The sequence below is a fragment of the Camelus dromedarius genome, chromosome 27 (assembly GCF_036321535.1).
Source record: "Camelus dromedarius isolate mCamDro1 chromosome 27, mCamDro1.pat, whole genome shotgun sequence".
Classification (NCBI taxonomy): Eukaryota; Metazoa; Chordata; class Mammalia; order Artiodactyla; family Camelidae; genus Camelus; species Camelus dromedarius.
Genome location: NC_087462.1, coordinates 4,260,520 through 4,284,951, shown reverse-complemented (window position 1 = coordinate 4,284,951; position 24,432 = coordinate 4,260,520). Strand labels below are relative to the sequence as shown.

The following is a 24,432-nucleotide window of genomic DNA, read 5'->3' as shown; positions in this document are numbered from 1 at the left end:
GGAACTCTGACCTCACTAGCTTTTTAAAATACAAATCTCAAAAAAAGGGGTAGGGGATAAATAATTTGGAACTTAATTTGCTAAGAGCAAGTAAAACTTTTGTCTCTTTCTCATAGATATTAGTAAAAAGGCTTAGCCTTCTAGATGGCCAACTTTGATTTGTTCTGTCTGCCAAAAACCCAGTTGAAATGCAACCTTTTTTTGTAGCCAGTGGGTTTTACTTTGTTCTATCTGATTCATGACTAAAATTTTAAAATAAAAACTATAAGGTGTCTGGCTTGTATGTCATAGGTGTATGGTGTTGGCAAAATTAAATGGTAAAAGAGCTCTTTAATTGGATTGAGAAAATTAAGTGCTTATATAAATACTCAAACATAGAGAAAACTGGCCAAAATAAATTTCAGATTCATGTAATATAAAAAGGCTTCAGTACTGGTGTTGGTATTGAAGCTAGCTTAACCTTGTTTGTTTAATTAATAAAAACATGTCTTTAGAAACATCAATGTTAAGTATAATACTTTGTTGTGTAAGGCTTACTAGAGATCAAGTAAGACTATTATATCTGCTACAAATTTGTCAACAAGAAAAGGAACTCAATGTAAAAGAAAACCTTTCAAAAAAGTAACAAAATAAGAGATTTTGGGTAAACTATAGTTTCATGTTTGAAATATCTATCTAAAACTGTCTCCTCAAATTTTGGTACTTAAAACTTGAAACTAAGTTAAAAATGTCACTATCTGTGTTATGTATAAAATATTAAAACACAAATCGCTGGGCAGGTCCAGGTTTATCTACCTTTGCTTTGGTGAAAAAAACTAAAACATGTTTCCAATCGGGAAGCAGTGACATGACAGCCAGTTCAGTTGCTTGCGTCTTGGTTTTTGCCAGGGAATTAAGCTTTTTAAGGGTTAAAATTATAATATGTAATTAAAGTTCCTAAAACAAGTATTTCCGTATGCAGTGGGCAAGTATGCATGCTTTCAGTAAAAGAGTTTCGTTAAAAAAAATTTTTTTAATTTCATGCATAATCAGGATTTTAAATATTTAACAAATTCTGAAAGTTCTTTGTAGCTCCAGCCAGCTTTGAGATGCTTAAAAAAAAAAAAAAACCTGAGACATCTTAGACATTAAGTTAACTAGGATTATTTAATATGTTAAGTTAAATATAATCAGTCATGATTCTAGTAATTACAAATAAGTCTCTTTATCAATTACAGATGTGTAACCATGCCTTTTAAGTTTTTCGTCGTTATGTTGCTGGTGGATGCAACCAGTGTTCCAGATTCTTGTCTCGTTCCAGAAAGAAGTCAGAGACAAGGCATAGTGGTTTAAAAAAGTAAAGTGAGGATTTATTAAAGGATGGGTAGTCCACTCTCAGGGGGGAGCGGGCAGGCTCAGGGGAGCGGCTGCCCTGAGTGTCTTCGGCAAGTTGCTAACATAGGGTATAAAAGTGAATGGGCAGAATATTCATTGGGGTGGGAAGGGCTTGGGGCCATATTCCTTGACTTTCACCCCAACTCCACCTTCCCAAAGGGAGGAGGGATTTTTGTCCTTATTTAGTCTGGATCGAAAGTGTCGTGGCGTCGGCGCATGCTGGGTACTTCTGATCTGCAAGGCTAATTTTATTCAAATAGGGGCATAATGAGCAAAAGGTTACATTCAGACACTGGAAATTCCTGCCTTTTCTCACCTTTCTTTGTTGGCCTCCAGGCCACTCATCACCCCAAAAATTGTGATTCCTTATGAGCCCAAAGGTTCCTGCTTTTCTTTCTCTGCCCAGGGACCCCTGGTGCTTGCATGATGTGCAGTTTCCTGCATTTGGCTTGTGCCCCTCCTTTCTGCCCAATTCCTGCCATCTGGTCTGTGTCCCCCTTTATCTGCTCATATCTAGCTATCTGCCTGCTCTAGCAGTTACAGACCATCAAACTGTTGTTACAAAGGGGCTTCATCTTTAAGAAAATTCATCAGAAGTCAGTGAAAACAGTGGGTTCCAGCAGCCCCACATCCGATGATGGCTGTGCAAAGATTCTAGTCCATACCCTCAGCACTCAAAGAAACCCTCAAAAGCAAAAGGCTGTCCTGCCCCTGGGGCCCCTAGATTAGACAATCAGAGATTTTCACTCCCTGATAGGCAGTTTCAGAAGACGGGCCATCGCCCTTCTGCAACCCCATTAGATATGGGAGTAAAATCTCTGAGGGGGGAATGAGACAGGAAGAGGGCAGGGCACAGCCATTCAAGGAATGCTACAGCAATTAACATCAAAATGGTGGAAGATTCAACCCCCAGGAGGCCTCAAGGCTCAGGATGGTGGGAGATTTGACGTCTAGCGGATCTTGAACTTCATTATTCTCCCATTGCAATATATTAGTATGGTAAATAACACGTCCACAGGTGCCATGACTGTCCCAAGTCTGGCCACAAAAGGTCAAAGAGTGGGAGGTGGCCAACTTCCTGGGAATCCCAGCCCCTTCCCAAGGTTAGTTAGCCTGGCCCTTCCACTTATTAGCATATGAAGCCACTGAGCCCGTAAAATCTGGCAACACCCGCCTTCTGTCCCCTTTCAGAGACGGCCTGCTCTCTGTCTGTGGAGTGTGTACTTACTTTTACTCTAATCTGAGCACCCAGCCCCCACACCTCATGGCCTTTCTCTTGCCTTTCGATGCACCTCTCTAAATAAACTACCTTTACTCAACGGTGGCTCGCTCTTGAATTCTTTCCTGCACCAAGTCTGTGAAGGAAAAACCGGGCTGGTCTAACAAGATAACTCACAAGTCTAGGAATGTGAAGCAGAGGCTGGGCTGGGCTAACAAGATAACTCACAAGTCTAAGTATTGGAATACTGATCTGAGTTCTGCTGGACTAACTTGTAAATCTAAGTTAATTAGTGTTGGTTTGCTGTTTATGTTTTTTTGCTAGCCAGCTGGATTTTCAAAGATACATATCTGGCTTTGGAATGTTGGTTTGCTGCCTCCCCGCCTCCACTTCTGTGATGATAATGCTGCTAAAGCTGTTCCATGCCTATTGGCCTAATACCCAAGCTTGTACTTCACCCTATAAAACCTCATGCGCACGTCTTGGAGGTGCTCAGAGCTTCGGAGCAGAAGCCCCTCTGAGCCCGCCGGCGTAATACATCTGAGTGCTCCAACCCTCCGAGTGGTCCTTGTTTCTTGACTGGCCTGTCGTTTCCGTAACAAGCCAAGAACCCACACTTGGCGGGGCACATCCCAGGGGCTCAACCGAAGCCTGGGACATGGCCCTCCTCAAACCCCACATCCGTTTTCCCTGCATCATTTTGGTGGGCTTCCTAATTTAAGAGTCTCATTCTCTGCTAACATCCCCACACCTCAGTATCTTAACAACCAAAACTAGAGGCTCAGTACTCCGTCAATATTCTTTTCTAGATTTACTTCACCCATAGGGAGAGGAGAACTTACACACACACATCAACTTCAAATGGTGATTACATTTGAAAAAGATTGAAATGTACATTTTCAGGGGAGGAGGGGAGGCTCAGTGTTCATTCAGAAAAACAAAGGGGTGTTCGATCGATACTAAAGATCCAAAGATGGGTCGTGAATTTACACCAACGGAGTAAAATAGTAACGATTCCTTTCTCATTTGAAACTTTTCAGTTTGAGACGAGTAGCGTGAAATTCTACTGATTATGGAAAGACTAAGTATGTCATTGTACCCGCCCAGCGGTTATGGAAATTCACACATTTATAGCTGCATACTGATGGGCCTGTAATATGCCTCTTCAGCTGGTTCACAGTATTGACGTTTCCCAGGCCATCCCCCACCAAAAAAAAAAAAAAATCTCCAAACCTACTGTTCAACTGTGACAGTTTTAAAGGGAAACAGAGTAACCTCAGTTAATCATTGAGATAGGTGGTCAGAGTCATTGCCATCCCCTAATGCCTGCAAGCTTCCTGTTTTAAGCCACAAATTAGGTGGCCTGAAACAGCAGAGATTTGTCCTCTCACAGTTCTAGAAGCCAGAAGTCCAAGATCAATTTGTTGGCAGGGCTAGGCTCCCTGCATAGACCGTAGAAGACGATATTTTCTCATTTCTTCTAGCTTCTGGTGGCCATTCTTGGCTCTCTTTCCCCTGTTAGATGCGCCCCTCCAATCTCTGACTTTGTGTGTGTGTGTGTGTGTGTGTGTGTGTGTGTGTGTGTGTGTGTGTGTGTGTGTGTGTGTTCAAACTCAGTCATCCTCCTGTGTTTCTCCTTTACTCTGACACTACTGTCACATCCTGTAACACTTCTGACAGCAGGCGTGTGGGGGTCCTCAGGCACCAGCTGGGTGTCCTACAATTCAACTCAATTCTGACTCTGTCTACCTGGAAATAGTACCAGATCCTGCAGGTTAAGGGCTCAGTCCCACTAGCACCTCCCAACTTCAGGTGCCAATCTTAAGTCCAAGTTGTCACCTGTGCTTCTGATCTGTCTGCTGGTGGATCAGAGGTTCCAACAACCCCCTCCTTGGTTTTGATTAATTTGCTAGAGTGGCTCACAGAACTCAGAGAAACACTTCACTTACTAGATTACCGGTTTATTATGAAGGGATATGACTCAGAAACAGCCAGAAAAAAGGGATGCACAGGGCAAGGTATATGGAAAGAGCAGTGAGCTTCTCTGCCTCTACAAGCACCACTCTCCCCAAGTCTCCATGTGTTCACCAACCTACAAGCTCTTTGAACCCCTACCTTTTGGGTTTTATGGGGGCTGCATTACCTGGGCATGAGGGATTAAATCACTGGCCATTGGTGACTGATTCAACCTCCAGTCCCTCTCCCCTCCAAGAAGATGAGGGGATGGGGCTGAAAGTTCTGCCCCTTTAATTGTGTGGTTGGAACCCTGGCAACCAGTCACCTTCCCTTGGGGCTTTCCAAAAGTCATGTCATCAACATAAAGACACCTACAACGCAATCCTCGGGTAGGAAATTCCAAGGGTTTTTAGGAGCTCTGTGCCAGGAATGGGGATGAAGACCAAATATATATATTTTTTTTATGAATCACAATATCACAATCTGTTTCTCTTCTCTTCTTATGAGAACACCATCCTGACTGGACTGAGAGCCCATTCTAATGACCTCATCTTATATTTTAATTCTGATTATAACTGCAAAGACTCTATTTCCAATAGAGTAGCTGCTGGGCATTGAACCCAGGGCCTTGTGCACGCTAAGCATGCGCTCTACCACTTGAGCTATGCCCTCCCTCCTAAAGCCAGTAATTTTTATGGTGGTTTGTTGTGCAGCAGTCACATAAATGCAGAAGCTATCAGGGCTGAGTCAACAGTTCTAGACTATTCCTTAAGAATAATATACAAGCAAGCAACAAGAATCCATTTTCTGCTACATGAAACTCTAAGCTAGTATGTTAACTCTTCTCTGCAAAGTCTTCAGAATCCCAAATTCTTTCTCTCCTGTTCCTCTGACATGTTAAGAATGATGCCCCTACCTGTGTAGATCAAGAAGTCACCCCTCTGTGGCTGCATTCCAGGCAGCAAGAAGGAGAAAAGTGAAAGGAAGGTACTGCCCTTCCCTTCAAAGGCATGACCCAGTAGTTTGCACTAATCAATTCCACTCACACCTCATTGGCCAGAACTTAGTCACATGATTGCTCTAGGTGCAAGGGAGCCTGGGAAATGTAGTCTTCCTTCTAAGCAGCCATGTGCCCATCTGAAATGCAAAGGTTTCCCTGGAACCTCTGAAATTAGGCAGAGAAGCATGACATGGTCTGGCCAGTGGAAAGTGAATGGTAATGACATTGCAACATTTCAGCCTAACATGTACAGATCTGAACCCCTTACTGACCTGCACAGAGCATGAGCAGAAAATAAACTTTAATTGTGTAAAGACATCTAAGGGCTGTTTGTTATTACAACATAACCTAGCCTACACTGACCATCACACAAGCTTCAGGGGAAGGAGGAAATATTAACTTTGATGATGAAATCAGATTTTTTAGCTTCTATCAAGGCAATAGTCTGGAAAGCTGTTTGGCAATAGGGAAAAAAAGGATTTTATAAATTCTTTAAACTCTATGTGTTGACATTCAATTATGAAAGACTTATGCTCAAGGTTACTATATGTCAGATATAGACCTGAGATTATGATGATGATGATAATTATAACAATAGTAGTAATAGAATAGCTGCCACTAGTTCTTTACTACAGCTAGCCTTGTGCTAAGTCCTTACCATGAATATTAACTCCTTTAATCTTTATAGCAAGTCTGTGAGATAGACAGCATTGTTACCTCCAAGGAAATGAGGCACAGAGAGGTTAAGTAACTTGCCCAAGTTCATAGAGCTAATAAGTGATGAAGCCAAAATTCAAATTTAGGCTCCAGGTTCAGAACTAAGGTAAGAAAAGTAAGGTGAGTCATGTTAATGCAGGCTCAGATGCAATCTTTATTTTAAACTTTTTCAGTTAAGGTAGTCAAAAAGTACAAATGTCCATTTATAAAATAAATAAGACATGGGGGTATAATGTACAGCTTGGTGAATACAGCTAATAATACTGTATTGTCTATTTGAAAGTTGCTGAGAATAGATCTTAAAAGTTCTAATCACAAGAAAAAATTGTAAAAAAGATAAAAAAACAAAAAATTTGACATTTTATTAATGTATAATTTTGCATTTTTTATTTTAAAAAATATTACACTAGAATATTATTTATCTTGATCACTGGGTTTGGGGGTGCCCTGGTGAATTTTGCACCTGAGTGCCTGCCTCACTCACCTCACTCTGCTAGGCTAGCTGGCTTAACAATCTGAGCTTTTAGCCTCTGAGTCAGACAATCCTAACCCGCCCAGTCTTTGTGGCTCGCAGGATGGAGAACGGGACAGGAAACAGGTGCTAAGAGAGATGTGTCCTGAAGCCGTCTCTCCCAGCTGAAATCTCAGAATTGGGAGGCCTGATACGTAGGTAAGAGGGAGCTATAAGCTGAGAGACTTCAGTCTGCTTCCTTCCTGCTTAGGTTGCTAGCAAGGACACCAAGGGGCAGAGCCCTGTGGCAACCTGAGGACATTCACAGCAAAGGGATAGCAGATGGGCAGCCAGCTTGGACAAAGAAGATATCTGAGTTGGCACCTTCAAGCTGCCCTGGGTTCTCAGGGGCACAGGTGGGAGGTGGGAGTTTCCAAGTGCCCTCTGGGAAAAGGAGAAGGCAGTTAAAAATCAACCTGGTGTGGGAGCTGCAGATTTACAGATACCAACTACTATATATAAGGTAGATAAACAACAATTTTATGCTGTACAGCACAGGGAACTATACTCAACACCTTGTAGGAACCTATAACAAAAAAGAATACGAAAGGGAACATACGCATGTATACATATGACCGAACATTGTGCTGGACACCGGAAACTGGCACAACATAGTAACTGATATACTTCAATAAAAAAGAGTGCAAAAAAAAAAAAACCTCAACCTGATGGGCTTGAGGCTTGCTGGAAGAGAAACGCGATCTTAATTCCTACATGCAGATCGCCCCCCACACACCCCGGAGCCTCTGCCCTCCATTCCCTCCCCTGGACTGTGCTCGGACTCCCCTGACTTCTCAGAAGTAGTGAGGAAGGTGGAGATGTAGCTGCCAAGCGCCAAGGAGCTCTTCAGCTCCCCTCCCTGCCGCTTCTCGTGTGAAACTCTGGTTTGAGAACTTCCTCAAACACCCTACACCGCCCCCAAGCAGAACTGCACAGCCCAGAGAGCTATTGATCAATGGAGCCTCCCAGAGTCCCCAGGCCGGTAGTCCAGAGCAGTGGGAAAACCCAGGCAAGAGGCGCAAGTGTGTGCGGGGACCCAGGTGCACCTGCCTTCAGCTCTTCGCCACGTGGATTCAGCCGCCGGGCTCCCTGCCTGAGCCTGCTCCGGCGGAAAACGGGATCACGGCGTGGTGTACTTCCTGGGGCTCTAGGGAAGCTTCAGACACGTGACACCTGCCACGTTCTTAGCGTGGGACTAAGCCCTGGATAATGAGTGGGTCTCTGGGTTGCTTTCACACGTGACGTATTGAATTTAGGTGTGTACACCGGCGCTTGTGGCATGCGCCAGTGCGCTTGTGCAGTGAATCCTTGAAGTGACATCGCCGGGCCTGAGAGTCAGTAATGGGAGGTGCTTTTTGGTGCCTTGATCGATTTGCCAAACCGTCCTCCCAAAAGGCTGTAACCGGTTCAAATCCCAGCATCCGGGTATCAGGGGTGTGTCTCACCCACACACTTGGGTGAATCCTCCAATTCATCGAATGCTCTGATCGTTTGCCAAATTATGATAGGCGCTGAAGGAAAGATGTATTCCACGTGCTTTTAATTTTTAAGTCACTTATTAGGAACAGAGAGAATTTCAAGACTGTTTCACGTGGGATCGTATTTATTTTTATAATCTGGCTGCTCTTGGCCATTTCCTTTTCTTGAGAGCGTTAGTCACTTCTTAATGGCTTAACTTCTAAGTTTTTTACAGCTTAAGGAAAACAGTTTTGTCTACCTTCGGCCTTGCAAACTTTTTTTTTCCCCTCTGTCTTGCTGCCTGTTTGTGTGTGTGTGTGTGTGTGTGTGTGTGTGTGACCTCTAACCTGAATGGGATTTTTAATGGAGAGTTTCTTAGCATTTTTGTTTTGAAGTGTAGTTGATTCACAATGTTAGTTTCAGGTGTACAGCAAAGTGATTCACTTTTACTTATACATACATACATGTTTTTTCCTTTCAGATTCTTTTCCTTCATATACTATTACAAGAAATTGAATACAGTCCCCTGTGCTGTACAGTAGGCCCTTGTTTATCTATTTTATATATACAGTAACATGTATCTGTTAATCCTCAGCCCCTAATTTATCCCTCCCTGCCCTTTCCCGTTGGGTAACCATAGTTTGTTTTCTGTGTCCATGGGTCTGTCTTTGGTTTGTAAACAGAATCTGTGTCAATGTTTTTAGATTCCACATGTAAGTGATTCCCTGTGATTTTTGTCTTTCTCTGTCTGACTTACATTAGCATTTTTTTAAAACTTACTTAAAAAGTCTTCACTGCACCAAGATGAATTCTTATGAATTTACCATACTTTCAGCACTTTCGTGGCCTTTTTTTTTAACCCTTAATTCTGGGATCCAACTGGGATTTACTTTCAGTTTAGCCATCTTTTAACCTTTTCTGTCCACAAGAGATACTGTGTGCATTTTATTGTGACGTCCTTTTTTCTGTATTCAAAAGACACCTGAGCTTCTTTCTTTGTGAATTGTCAGCTGTGCCCTTTGTCCACTCTTCTAATGAGCATTTGCGGGGGTGGGGGGAATGACAAAACTGAGAGCCAGCCCTTATTGAGCACTTGCCATATGTTCGCACGATGCTAAGGGCCTTGTGTGTGTCTCTCCTTTAAACCTCATCCCAGCCCACTGTATAGATGGAAACATTAAACTCAAAGCTGATGAGGGTATGAGTTTCCCAAAGGCTAACAAGACCGTCTGAAGAGTGGAATCCAGGTGTGCTGAGAGACTCCGGATTCCGCATACTTAACCGTTTTCTGGAGCAATTTTTTTTTTTTTTTTTTTACTATGAATGGCTTTTAGCTAGATGGAGGTGGGAGAGGGACATTAGAAGGGCTACAATATATGAAAACAAACATATGTATGCTCACATATGATTGAAGCATTACACTGTACACCAGAAACTGACACAACACTGTAAACTGACTATACTTCAATAAATATATATATATATATATATATATATAAAGGGCTGCAAAAAACCATCAAAGGTTCAGAGTGGGGACCACCACAGGATGGGGACTGGACAGTCCTGGAGATGGAGTTACTGGTGGAGCTGGACTTTAGAACACAGCGAGGGTTTCACATAGTAAGAAGGAAGGCTGGGGACAATTCCTAGGATCACGCCCCTGTGCCAAGAGAGCTTGAGGTCCCTTTAAGGATGCTACTAGCTGAACCCCCAGACCTGGAATCCTAGGGCTTTCAGAAAGGGAACTCCCTTTTTAGTTGGGGAGTTTATGCTGAGCATCTGACTCCCAAGGTTCCTGACACCTTGGACTCCTCTCCTTCCTCCACTTGCCCTCCTATAGCAATGGAGACTGGAGGCTCCAGCTCTGAAATCTATTCCATGTCCCTCTCCTTCTCCTGTCCCCAGCTTCCCACCCACCCCCCGCCCTCGCAGGTCACGTTACTACAACTCCTCACTCTGGAATAAAAGTTTCAAACAACAGTGTCTACAGGCAGAGCCTCTAGGAACACAGCCATGTGCCCGTGTCGGATGCAGCCGGTGCCCATGGTGCCACGGCGAGTGGTCTGATTCACTGATACCAACTAGAACTGTCCCAGCCCCATGGAGCCCAGGTAGTCCTTCTCCATCTTGTAGTTATTGGTCCATGGCTGCTAGTTTCCTGAGGCTCCCAGAAGGGACTGCCATAAGCGAGTTGGCTTAAAACAACAGAAACTTACTTGCGCAGAGTTCTGGAGGCCAAGGGTCTGAAATCAAGGTGTCCGAAGGACTTTGCTCCCACCAAGGGCTTTAAGGGACAATCCTCTGTGGCCTCTTCCTGGCTTCTGGTGTTTGCCGACCATCCTTGGGGTTCTTTGGGGGTCGCCGTATCGCTCCAATGTCTGCCCCGGCTCCACGTGTCTCTCCTTTTCCGATAAAGTCACCATGGGGTTTAGGGTCCATCTTGTCCAGTGTGACCTAATGACATCTGCAAAGACCCTATTGCTACACAAGGTCCTGCACTGAGATTCTGGGCAGACATGAATTTGAGAGTGACAAATTCAAACCACTACAGTCATCAAGGACAGATGTCCTCCAAGAGCACGAGGGGAAGGACAGAGAGGCAGTGGGGTGTGTTTACAAGATCAGTCCAGGGAAGCGACCCTTCTTCTGCGTCTGTTCTCCTGTCGGGCAGATCAATCACGTGACCCCCAGGGCTGGTCCCACCACAAGCCAGGGAGGCTGGGAAGATGCAGGGGAACACACAGATATTTGGGGAGCCCTCCTCCATCCCTGGGTTCTGGCTGTACCTCTGGAGCCCAGCACATCATCTGGTTCATAGTAAATGCTCAATGCAAGTTTGTTGAATAAATGAATTACTTCCAGGAAAGTGGGAGAATAGCCAAATCAAAAAACTGGAGGGCACCCTGACCCTGTTCTCCTGTCGGCTGGGGACCAGCAGAAGCTGGAGGGGACTTCCCCGCACCATAGAACAAATCAAGTCCCTCTGACGGGCATTCCCAGGGTGGGGCGCAGTCGGTCCCTGGCAGGTTCAGGCAGGCAGAGAGGGCCCCGTAGCTGTGTGAGGGCTGGCTTCCTTCCCCCTTGCTGGCTGCCCTGTGCCCGCCCTCTGCCCTGCAGCACAACCGATGCGGCCGGCGTGGAGGACCATGCTAGCTGAGGAGCGCTCACGCTGCCAGGTGCCCGGCTGGCCCTGGACGCCCGTCCTGCGCGTCGCCTTGCTGCTGCTACTCACTGGCACGGTGATGTACTCCTTCTTCCACTGCCTGCGCTTCGCCGGGCAGCAGCAGCTAGATTCAGCTGTGGTAAGTCGAGAAGGGAGGACAGGAAAGCCACGAACACCTGCCACCTGCTCGCTCAGGAGCCTGGGGACCTCCTGGGGGGGGGGGGCCTGGCCTGGGGGTAGGGGGTGCAGAGGGGAGCTGAGCCACAGGAAAGAGAATCGGCTCGGAGCAGAGGGGTGGTGAGCTAGAGCGCAAACAACCTAATAACCGAAAAGCAAAAACCAAAACCAAAAAAATAATCAGAGTGAAACGGATAAAACTCAGCCAGGGAGAAAGATCTGGTGGAATGGGACAGGAGAGAGCCCAGAACAGGGAGCTAAGGCAGGAGGCTGCCCCGCGGGGTCTAGAGAGTCAGTTCTGCCCCAGAGGTGAATCCCAGGTGGAGATCCCGCGGTGCAGGGTGTATCTGAGAGAGATGCATCCGATATGGGCAAGAAAAGTGACTCGTCTTCGGTGTTCCCCCGGCAGGCTGACTCAGAGGCTGCTGGGGGCTTCACGAACCTGGGAGGGGGGCGGTTCTGGGGCAAACGAGGACCAGAGGAAGGCTGGACACCCACCCCAGGACCTGACTTTGGGGGCTGCGTTGGGGGGTTTCCAGGGGAGAGGGGAAGGTTGTCCACAGCGCTCGCGTTCCGTCCTGGGTGCTAAGACGTTCCTTTGGAGGTCTTTTCTTTAAGTTCGCTGCTAGTTCAAACCTACTTCCTCTTTTGAGTTCTTAAAGGTCACAGTCAGCCGGGTGGGATCTGGATAGGAGGGTGGGCAGAGAAAAGAGAACTTGAGAGAGAGAGAGAGAGAGAGAGAGAGAGAGAGAGAGAGAGAGTGTGTGTGTGTGTGTGTGTGTGTGTGTGTGTTGGGGGGTTGGTGGGGGACAGTCAAGACCTCTGGTGCTTATATTCTAGCCCTCTTTTCTCTTTGTTTTTCTTCCAGTGGGACTTAGCTGAGCTCCAGCTAAATCACACAGGTAACACCAAGTGCACGTCTGTATTCGAGAAAGAGAAAAGGAGAGAGAAGGAAAGTGGGTGGGGGAGAGAGAGAGAGGGAAAGAGAAAGAGAAATTGAAAGAGAAAGGATGAAGGAAAGAGAGAAAGACAGGGAGATGGGGCGGTCTGTTTCTGCGTGAGGCCACCTTCTTCAGCGTTGTATTTTTCTCCCAGAGGAGCGACCAAACCAACCAAACCAGCGCCCACGGCAATCGCTCACATGCCTCCCTTCATACCATAAACGTGAAACGGGCAGCTACTGTGAGGCGGCCACCGTTCCAGGTGCCACCATAGCTAACAGAAGAGTCTGGAATCCCTGCCCTCTCAGTATTTCCCTTCTACCGAGGGGATCGGATAATAAGTAAATGATCAAGTAAAACGTGTAGCCTGCCAAGTAGAGCAAAACACACACGTAGCGCATGTGAGAGGCCTGATAAGTAAGGGAGGGGCACCGGGCACGCCGGGTTCGGTTTGCCCTTGAAAATGGGGCCTTCGAGGAAGGTGCCCCTGATGAGGGGGTGTTAGAGCAAAGAGGTAAAGGAATGTGAGAGAGAACGCTCTTTGGCAGCCCCTCCCGGCCCCTCTCTAACCCTCTGTCTTCCTCTCTGGGTCTCCCACACTCATCCCCAGAGATCTGGGTGTGTGTTCGTGCCATTTTATAATGGAGGAAATCACTCGTCCTCTTTTTTTTTTTCCTCTTGGGCAATTTCTGTTCAGGCTGTTATAGCAGAATAACACAGACCAGGTAGCTTATAAACAAGACAGTCATTTCTCATGGTCCTGGAGGCTGGGAAGGTCAAGGTCGAGGCATCGGTAGTTCCGGTGTCTGGTGAGAGCCTTCCTCCTGGTTCAGAGACGGCCATCTTCTTGTTGTATCTTCACATGGTGGAAAGGAGAGTGCTCTCTGAGATCTCTCTCTCTCTCTCTCTCTCTCGCTCGCTTTTTTTTTTTTTTTTTTTTTTTTTGTATTGAGATATAATTGACATGTAACACTGTATTAGTTGTGGATGTACAACATAGCGATTTGATATTTGTATATATTATAAACCTATCACCACCATGTCTCCTTAACACCCATCTCCGTACAGTTAGGATGTTTTGTTTTTGCTGCTGCTGAGAATTCTTAAGATCTCTCTTAGCAACTTTCAAATATACAGCACAGCAGCGTGAACTCCAGTTAGACATCCCCAGCTTCATCTAACTTCTTTGATTAAGGTTGTACCTTTTTCAACCATCTTCACCCACTTCCCCCACCCTCCATCCCCCACCTCCAGCAACTGAACTGTCCTCCTTATCTGTATCTGTGAGTCTGGGTTTTGCTTTGTTTTATTTTGTTTTAGATTCCACCTATGAGTGAGGTCGTCCGGCATTTGTCTTTGTCTGACTTATTTCACGTTGCATAATGCCCTCCAGGCCCATCTATGTTCTTGCAAATGGCAGAATTTCACTCTTTACTTTTTTGTGGCTGAATAATATTCAGCCATAAAAAATAATATATAATGTATTATTTGTATACATTATATATATTATATATATACATATATATATATACCACATCTTCTTTATCCATTCATATTCATCAGTGGATATGAACTTCACCTTCGTGATCTAATCACTTCCCACAGCCCCATCTTCCAACAACAGCCCCTTAGAGTTTAGTTTTTTTAAAACAATAATAAGAAAAAAATTTTTTGTCAATAATATACATTATTTTATCAATAATATATATTAATATCTAAGGAATGTGTAAACCAAATGAACTAAACTTTAAAATTGTACCAAAAGGAATAACAGAATACCTGAATGAAGGAACCCACTGCTTCAGTAGAAGCAAGAATTTAGTATTGCAATATAGGTTGCACCAAGTGATGTCTAATATCATCCTAATTAAAACTCCCAAATATGTTTCCTTTTTTATATATAGGAACACTTGAAATGCTTTACTTTTTGGCGGTGGAGTGGGGTGGGATGGAAAAATCTCAGTTAAATATTTATTAAGCTGACACATTCCCAGAATATTCAACCCCAATATTCAAGAACGTGTCAGTCATTTGGTCGCAGTCTTCCCTTTGGCTTCATAATTTTGGTAGTTTTTCTTCATAATTTAAGGGGGTTAGATTTCGACATAGGAGTTTGGGGCATTCCCCCCGCAGCACTCAGTTTCCCTAAACCTCCATCCTTCCACCCCTCCCCCCCACGCCCCCCCCAACCCCGCCTCCAGGATCCCGGGAGGACCCGAGGCTGCGCTGGCAGGGGGGCCCGGCCCTGGGTCGCTCCTTCGTGCACGGGCCGGAACTGGACAACGGGCAGCTGCGTGTGCAGCGCAGCGGAATCTACAGGCTGCACATCCAGGTGACGCTGACCAACTGCTCCTCGACGGCCAGGCCGCACAGCGCCACCCTGACGGTGGGCATCTGCTCCCCCGCCGCCCACAGCATCAGCCTGCTGCGTCTCCACTTCGACCGCAGTTGCTCCGTTGCGTCCCAGCGCTTGACGCCCTTGGCCCGCGGGGACGTCCTCTGCACCAACCTGACTCTGCCCCTGCTGCCCTCCGGGAACGCTGATGAGACCTTCTTTGGGGTCCAGTGGGTACACCCCTGACCATTCCTGACCCAGCTTTGCTGGGAGTGATTTTAGTCTTTTTTCTTTTCTTCCATAGTATTTTATTTTATTGTATTGTATTTTATTGTATTTTATTTTATTTTTTGATACAATTGCAAAGGCGATTGTTTTCTTAATCTCTGTTAAGAGATTTTTTTTTTATGTAGAATTTATTGCTTTGCTTTAGTGAATTTGTTTTTATTTTAGTGAATCTGTTTACTAGTTCCAGTGTTATTTTTAGAATTTCTATTGACCTTTTTTGTTTTTCTTTCTTTCTTTCTTTCTTTCTTTCTTTCTTTCTTTCTTTCTTTCTTTCTTTCTTTCTTTCTTTCTTTCTTTCTTTCTTTCTTTCTTTCTTTCTTTCTTTCTTTCTTTCTTTCTTTCTTTCTTTCTTTTTTTGGTGGAAGTACTGGGGATTGAACCCAGGACTTAGCGCATGCTGAACAGGCGCTCCACCAGTGAGCTTACCCAAGTCTGATACCATTTCTTATTCTTGTACGTACATAGGTCATTTCACGCCTCTATCTGTAGAATAAATTCCCAGAAGTGAAATGTCTGGGTCCAAAGGGTGTGTTTCTAATTTTGATACGTGTTTAACAAATTGGCCTTCACAGGTGTTGAACTAATTTAGGTTTTTAATCTGGTGTGTGTGAGCATGCTGCTTCATGCTATGTAAAATGAAGCCTTTCATTTGTTTTATTTCTAGTAAAAGAGGAACCTGTTTTTCTCCCCATGGACTTCAGAGTTACTTGAATCATTTGTATTTTCTGTAAAATCGTGTGTATACACTCTTTTTAAATTTTTATTTTTATTTTTTTAATTTTTCATTGAAGTGTAGTTGACTTACAATGTTAGTTTCAGCAAAGAGATTCAGTTGGACATATATATTTTTTTCTTTTCAGATTCACTTTTTTTTCTTTTCAGATTCATTTCCATTATGTTATTACAAGAAATTGAGTATAGTTCCCTGTGCTGTACAGTAAGTTCTTGTTGTTTATTTGTTTTATATAATGTGTGTCTTTTTTTAATTCAGGTGCAATTCACATAACATACAATTAACCCTTTTAAAGGGGACGATTCAATGGCATTTATTAGTACATTTGCATAACTATACTCAACATCTTGTAATAAGCCATAATGGAAAAGAATATGAAAAAGAATATGTCTATACATGTGTAAATAGCTGAATTACTTTACTGTACCCCAGAAATTAATACATTGTAAGTCAACTATACTTCAATTTTTAAAATTCAAAAATAAAAAAAAAAAAAACATTGCTGTGCAACCACCACTTTTATCTAGTTCCAGAACATTTCCATCACCCAAGAGGAAACCTCATTCCTACTAACAGTTACTCTCTGTCCTCCCCCACCACTCCAGTCCCTGGCAACCACTGATCTGCATGCTATCTTTACAGATTTACCTCTTCTATATTTATGGGAATGGAATCATACCATTTTATTCTTCTGTGTCTGGCTTCTTTTATTTAGCATAAATGTTTTCAAGGGTCATCCCCATTGCAGTGTGTATCGGACTGTCATACTTTTTCTGGCCAAATAATATTCCATTGCCTGGATGGACCTCATTTTGCTTATCCATCATCTGTTGATAGACGTTTGGTTTGTCTCTACCTTTTGGCTGCTGTGAATTGCACTATGAACGTGAGTGTACATGTATCTATTTGAATCCTGTTGTCAATTCCTATGAAAATATATACCTAGGAATGGAATTTGCAGGTCCTTTGGTAATCCTGTTTAACTTTTTGAGAAACCACCAAATAGTTTTGCAGTGCACACATGTTTGCCCAGTTTTTGCAAATTTGAGCCAGCAAGCTTTAGTTTACTGTTTGGTCGAAGGTTTCTGTATGTTAAGGAAAATTCCTGTATGCTTCTGTATGTTAGCCTTTTATCTATAACTTGCGTTGCAAGTATCTTCTCAGGTTATCTTTCACTTTTTGACGTTGCCTAAGATTTTTTTTCTTGCTGTGCAGACATTCTTTCTATTTGTACATCCTCGGACATACCTGTTTCTTCTTTAATGGCTTATGGATTTCCTGACCCAACACTCTCTCAAAGTCCACACTGCTCAAAATCATTCTCAATTTAACCTGGCTTGAAGCTCACGCCCTGAGACCTCAGCTCTATCCTGGCACTATCACGGCACCCCCCCCCCTCCCCAACTCCCTCCAAAAATTTTTAATTAATTAAGTAAGTAACGTGAAAATGACTTGAGCTTAAGAGCTCTGGCTTCTCACATATTACCAAACTTCTCCAAACCTCTTCCCTCCCATATACATATTTGTTTTCTTCCTTCCTCTTTCCTTCAAAACAATCACTTGTTTATTTCCTCTGCTATGGACACCAGAAACTAACCAGAAGCCACTAGATCATGCCCACCACTTTCCTGATCACTAAGTCCTCTAAGATATTAGAGGAACTTCTCCTCCTCAGCAGGGACAGAGATCTTGTTACTTAATGGAGGTATCAGTCAGTTCTCTGCTCTCCTCCCATCATCATGGAAACCGTCTAACCAAGGGACATCTGATCCTCAGACCTTATCTTGACTGTTATGAGTCAAGATTTAATCCTCTTGAACTATTAAAACTGCCACTTTGGTTTTCCTTTGGGTTTTGATGGAACCAGTTTCCTAAAGACGATTTGCCCGTGGAAATGGATCACCAATAAAGATCATAAAATAAGAATGATTGGGAAGGGAAGTGGGGGGAAGGGGGCAGGAAGGTGAGAAATATACAGGGGAAATTATATCTGGTCCTTTATAACATGCTTTAAAACAACATCAAATCCCTAAGGTGAGGATGGGGCAGGCCCATCACTGAAAAGTCTAAATTTCTTTCTTTCTCTCTGGTTTTATTGACTTCATAGTCTGTTTTAATTTCCATCCTCTGGGTGATGGCTGATCTCATTCTTACGTATGGTCTCCTTCCCCTCCTTTATTCATTCTTTCACTTCTTTCGCTTTCCCGCTTTTTTCCTCTTCTCTTCACCCCTTCCCCTCACTCTATCCTTAGTTCTTTGAGCCCCCCTCCCTGCTCCTGCCCCTACCACAGTTTGGGGACTATGTGCAGACTCCTCAAGCACCACAACAGTCATTTCTCTGGCCTCTGGTGGGGAGATGGGGAGGATTCTGGGGAAGAGAAGCGTTACCAATGACTCAAGTTAAAACCAGAATGAGAAAGGAGTCCCCTGGAAGTGCAGAGGTGAGCAGAAAGAGAAATCGATTTTTGTTCCTATAATAAGATGATGGATGTTCACAAATTTATTGTGATCATCATTTCATGATGTGAGTCAAATTACACTTACATCTTAAGCTTCTAACATGCTGTATATCAAATACATCTCAATAAAACTGGAGGGAAAAAAACACAGTGAAATAGTCCCTCACACTTGTTAGAATGGCTGTCATCAAAAAGACAAGAGAACAAAACAGCAACAGACTCACAGACATGGTAAACAATCTTACTGTTACAGGGGAAAGGGAGTGGGAAGGGATAAATTTGGGAGTTTGAGATTTACAAATGTTGGCCACTGTATATAAAAATAGATTTTTTAAAAAGTTTCTTCTGTATAGCACAGGGAACTATGTTAAATATCTTGTGATAACCTTTAATGAAAAAGAATATGAAAATGAATATATGTATGTATATGCATGACTGGGACTCTGTGCTGCACACCAGAAATTGACACATTGTAACTGACTGGACTTCAATTAAAAAAAAAAAAAAAAAGGACAAGAGATAGCAAGTATTGACAAGGACATGATGCAGAAGGAATCACTGGGCACTGTTAGTGGGAATATAATTTGGTACAGCCACTATGGAAAATAGTATGGAGGTCCCTCAAAAAAAATTAAAGACAGAACTATTATAAGATGCAGCTATCCACTTCTGGGTAGAGACTCAAAAGTATTGAAAACAGGAACTCAGAGAGAGATTTGTGCAACCACGTTCACGGCAGCACTACTCACAACAGCCAAGAGGTGAAAGAAACCCAACCGTCCACTAACTGGTGAATAGGTAAACAAAATGGGGTACAGATATACATATAAAATGGAATATTATTCAAGCTTAAAAAGGGAAGGAATTCTGACAACATGCTGCAGTATGGATGGACTTTGAGGACATGATGCTGAAGTGCAAGAAGCCAGTCACAGAAGGACAGATACTGTATGATTCCACTCATGAGAATCTCTGGAGGAGTTAAATCCACAGAGACAGAAAGCAGGATGGTAGGTGCCAGGGGCTGGGAAAGGAGTGTGTGTTTAATGGAGACAGTTTCAGTTTGGGAAGATTAAAAATGCCTGGAGATGGACGGTGGTGATGTTTGCACAACAGCATGAATGTACTTAACCCATTTGCATGCCCAAATGGGTTAAAACAGTCAATTTTGTATTATGTGGGTTTTATTATAATTTTAAAGATATCTCAGCAGAGCCATCTGCTAACAACTGAAACAATGGCTGCTCTGTGTAGAGAGCTTTCTGCGTGCTGGTTTATCAGCCAGCTAGGGCTGCTGCAACGAAGGAACAATGAACTGGGTGACTCAGAAACCAGAAATTCATTGTCTCCCAATCCTAAAGGCCAGAAGTCCAAGATCAAGGTATCAGTAGGGCTGGCACCTCTTGAGGGCTGTGAGAGAGAGTCAGTTCCGTGTTCCTCTCCCAGCTTCTGGTGGTTTGTTGGCAATTTTCAGTGTCCCTGGCTTGCAGAAGCCCCCCACCCTGATATCTGCTTTCGTCTTTACATAGCATTCTCGTCTGTGTCTGCGTGCAAATTTCCCCCCCCCTTTTTTTCCTGGAAACAGTCATATCAGATTAGGGATCCACCTACATCTTGTATGATCTCAGCTAATTACATCTGCAACAAACCCACTTCCAAATATCACCACATTCTGAGATCCTGGGGGTTAGAACTTCCACATGTGAATTTGAGGGGGATGCAATTAAACCCATAGCAGTTGGCCACTCAACAAATCTCATTTTAATTTTTTTGGAGGGTGGGAGGTAATTAGGTTTTCATTTACTTATTTACCTATTTATATGGAGGTCCTGGGGATTGAACCCAGGACCTGGTGTGTGCTAAACACACACCGTACCCCTGAGCTATACCCTCCCCTCAACTACAGATTTTGTTTTATACAAACATGACAGAAAAACCTATGAAGTGGGTTGTTGGTGGAGGTATGCAGAATAGCAAGTTGAAAATTGCAGTTTTGCAAACTGAAAATTGCCAAACGCCAGGGCAAACCAGAGGAGATGGCAAACTGAGGCTGGCCATTCTGCCAACGGCACAATTTGAGGTCGAGCTACGTGAAGTGGCAAACAGGTCAAGTATTGACAAGTTGGAATGGTTCAGGCTAACTCACTGAGATTCAGAGAGGTTACACAATTTCCCTAAGACCACATCACTCTGGTGGCATCAGGATTGAAACCCAGGTCTGTCAGGCATCCCCCACAAAGCCACGTTGCACATCCTGCATCTTCATGCCGCCTGCCAACATGAAGTGGACAATCCACTTGCCATGTGGTGTCTCGATAGACTTTTTAAGCAGCTGTTCCCTCCCCACCCCTACTCTACTCTGAGTTGTTTGAAAGACACAAAAACAAAAAGAGAGAAAAAAGAAAGTGGCATTTGAGTTGGGGGTAACCCAGAGGTTATCCCTGGAACCTGTGAAAATGTTACCTTATATAGTAAAAGGGACTTTGCAGCCACCATGGAAGCCTTGAGATGGGGAAGTGAGCCCAGATGGTCCAGGTGGGCCCAGTGTAACCACAAGTTCTTATAAGAGGGAGGTAGGGGGTGACAGAAGCAGAGGTTGGAGTCAGAGGGAGATGGGAGCTGCTGGCTTTGAAGATGGAGGAAGGAGCCATGAGCCAAGGAATGTGGTGGCTTCTTGAAGCTGGAAACAGCAAGGAAATAGATTCTCAACTTGGCAACTCCAGAAGGAGCCTGGTGCCAGACACTCCTTGGTTTTAGTCCATTGAGACCCATTTCAGACTGGGACCTTCAGAACTATAGGAATATAAACTTGTGTTGTGTTAAGGCACAAAGTTGGTGGTCATTTTTCACAGCAGCCACGAGGAACTCATATGTGCCCTCCTCTTTGCCGTCGTGGCTGGGGTTCCATTTCCTCACGAACCCCTGGATCTCTCCCCCATCACCTCTCTCTTCATAGACCTGACTCCCTGCTCTCAAAATTCTACTGACTTTATCACACAGACCACCAAGTTCTGCCTTTATGGATGCCCAGGGAACATCACATTTCTCAACAATCATACCAAAGAGTGTATATCAGAACCCATGAAGAGGTTTTTTTAAAGAGAAGGACTGGGGAAAGGATACAGCTCATCGCTAGATCACATGCTTAGCATGCAGGAGGTCCGGGTTCCATGCCCAGTATCTCCATTCAATATAATAATAAATATATATAAAATATATTAAGCAAAAGGACCATTATCCAGTTCCAGAAATGAGTTGTGCCACCCTACTTGATAGCAAAAGGTCACTGTCAGGATCCTGAGCCTCATGACAGCACCCTGACTGATATAGGAACCCTCCTACATCGCTGGTGGGATTCTAAAGTGATGTAGCGTCTGTGGGAAACAGTCCGGCTGTGCCTCAAAAGTTAAATGCAGAGTAACCACGTGACCCAGCAACTCCACCTCCTAGGTATCCACCCAAGAGAAACGAAAACCTACATCCACACAAACTCCAGGGCCCAGAGGTCCGTCACAATACTCTTCTCAATAGCCCGAAATGGAAGCAACCCAAGTGTCTGCCAATGGATGATAAACAGAATGTGATACATCGATACCATGGAATAGCCTCAAGCAGTGGGACGGATGGAGTACGGATACATGTTACAGCACTAAGGAGTCTTGAAACTGTGATGCTGAGTGAAACAAGGCAGATACAAAAGTCAGATACACAATTCCATTTATGTGAAGTGTCCCTAACAGGCAAATCCACAGAGACAGGACGGGGCTCAGTGGTTGTACTGAGGTTTTCCAGATAATCAATAGGATGCACATCTTTGTATCATCTTCAGTTTCCTTCATCAAAGTTTTATAGTTTTCAGAGTATGGGTAGCCTCCTTGGTTAAGTTTATTTCTAGGTCTTTTGTTGTTTTTGGTGCAATGGAAATGTTTATGCTGGTTGTAAAGTTCTGGTTTTTGAAGTGAAAGGGGAAAAAAAGTGAATGCAGGGCCACAAATGGCAAAGTATCCTTTCTTATGGGTGAGTTGTGTTCCGTTGCATGTGTACACTGCATCTTCTTTATCCGTTCATCTATTGAAGTGCATCTATTGAAGTGCTTCGGTATCTTGGCAATTATAAATAATGTTGCTGTTAATAGTGGAGGGTGTATGTCTTTTTGAATTGATTCTTACTTTGTGGTTGGCTTTGTTCCTTTGGTAGCTATGTAAGTTTAAAAGACTAGGGCTCTGAACGTTCTCAGAAACAAAGAATGGTACAAATACGTAAGTTTTTAAAAATATGTGCAGTAAAAAAAAAACAGGATGCACAAAGATCTATAGAAAGAGATTTATTATAAGAAAGTGGCTTACACGATCATGGAGCTAAACAGATCCCAAGATGGGCAGCTGGCAAGCTGAAGGCCCAGGAGAGCTGACGGTGTTGTTCAGTCCAAAGTCCCAAAGGCTCCAGCCAATGGGAGGAGGAGATGTTTCAGGTTGAGTATGAAGATAGAATGAGCCAATATTTCAGTTTGCACATAAAAGCAGGGGGAAAAAAAACCCAATATCCCAACACAAAGCCAGTCAGGCAGGAGGCATGTCCTCTTACTTAGCCCTTTTGTTCTACTTTGTCCTTCAACTGATTGGATGAGGCCCACCAGTACTAGGGAAGGCAATATGCTTTACTCAGTCTACTGATTCAAATGTCAACACATCCAGAATCACCCTCACAGACACACCCACGATAATGTTTGGCCAACTATCCAGTGGATCCTGTGGTCCAGTCAAGTTAACACATAAAAGTTACTATCATAGTGGTTACTCGTCTAGGGCCAAGGGCGGGGGAACTGGGGATTAACTGCAAATGGGTAGAGGGTTTCTTTTGGAGATGATGAATGTGTTCTAAAATACATTATGGTGCTAGATACACAATTCTGGGAATGTACTAAAAGACACTGAATCATACACTTTAAATGGGTGGATTTTCTGGTTTTGTATGTGAATTACAGCTCAATAAAGCTGTCACAAAAATAAAAGAGGGGACAGAAGGAAGTGAAAGATACTAAAGCGGAGAAGTATGTAAACAAAGAATAAGGAGTTTGCTTACCACCCGTTTCTACAAGGATTAAGCTGTTAACCCACAGCCTTGGCTGACAAACCGCATACCCTGAGGGCAATTCAGGATGGAAAACAGGGTGAGGCACTCTGTGCTTTGGACAAGCAGACCCCTTAGATAGTTAGAGGTAAATCTCAGGAAGAATTTTAGCGATCCCAGATTCTTGCATCTTCCTATACATAGAAAAGCTCTAAAATCATTAACTTGAGACATTTGTTTTTTGTGACTAGCAATAATCTTTTACCAAGATGTATACTAGTATTCCCTAGCCAAAAATCACATGTAAACTGGCTTCTCCCCTGCCTCTTCAGAGCATCTGCCTCAGAGCTAACTGAGTAGCTGTCCCCGGGCTATAGTCTTCAGTAAAACCCTTGAATAAACCTTAAACTCACGACCCTTATGTTGAGCATCTCCCTTTAAGCTGACAAACCCACACAAGAGGAATGGAGCTTTAGGAATAAGGGCAGAAGAGAGAGACGCAGCACCTAGGACCCTGAGGGCCGCGGTCCCCAGCCTGAAACACTCATGAAACTCAGCTTCTGAAATCTACCCCGTGAACAAACCACCCCACCACCCACCCTTCTTCCTGAACTGATACCATTGCCCCAGTTCCCTTTCTCTCTCAGACCCTGCCTTTTCATCCCACCCTTCCGTCTGGCTCAAATATTTACCCAAGTACTACTGTGTAAGAACGTTATGATAATAACAGCAAAACTTACACAGCATTATGCCAGCGCTTGCCATTTTGTGTACACGACCCTCTTTAATCCTTACAGCAATCCAGTGAGGTATGTACTTGCATTTTCACTGCCATTTTGCAGATAACAAAAAGTGGCACAGAGAAGTTAAGTAACTTGCCAGAAGTTACACAGCTAAGAAGAGGCAGAGCTGGGATTCAAACTCAGGCAGTTTGGCTCCACACCTCTTAACCCACTCCTTACAACAGCTCAGTTATTCTCAGGCCATTCTTTTCCCATTTTATAGACAAGGAAACAGGCTCAGAGAAGTTT

General features: G+C 43.9%; 1 protein-coding gene across 1 annotated transcript; it reads left to right on the top strand.

Annotated features, from left to right (window-relative positions):
- Positions 1-11,371: 11,371 nt before the first annotated feature.
- Positions 11,372-15,359, top strand: CD70 (CD70 molecule). The gene is made up of 3 exons (XM_064479582.1): positions 11,372-11,537; positions 12,444-12,477; positions 14,718-15,359. Exons 1-3 carry the CDS (start codon positions 11,382-11,384, stop codon positions 15,095-15,097), a joined length of 570 nt encoding a protein of 189 aa, XP_064335652.1. The 5' UTR covers positions 11,372-11,381; the 3' UTR covers positions 15,098-15,359.
- The last annotated feature ends 9,073 nt before the right edge of the window (positions 15,360-24,432 follow it).

Excerpts from the sequence above, each read along its gene's own strand:
- CD70 (XM_064479582.1), top strand. The coding sequence starts at position 11,382 with ATGCTAGCTGAGGAGCGCTCACGCTGCCAGGTGCCCGGCTGGCCCTGG. Across the intron at positions 11,538-12,443 it reads AGCAGCTAGATTCAGCTGTG|TGGGACTTAGCTGAGCTCCA; the intron begins GTAAGTCGAGAA and ends TTTTTCTTCCAG. Across the intron at positions 12,478-14,717 it reads GCTCCAGCTAAATCACACAG|GATCCCGGGAGGACCCGAGG; the intron begins GTAACACCAAGT and ends CCCCGCCTCCAG.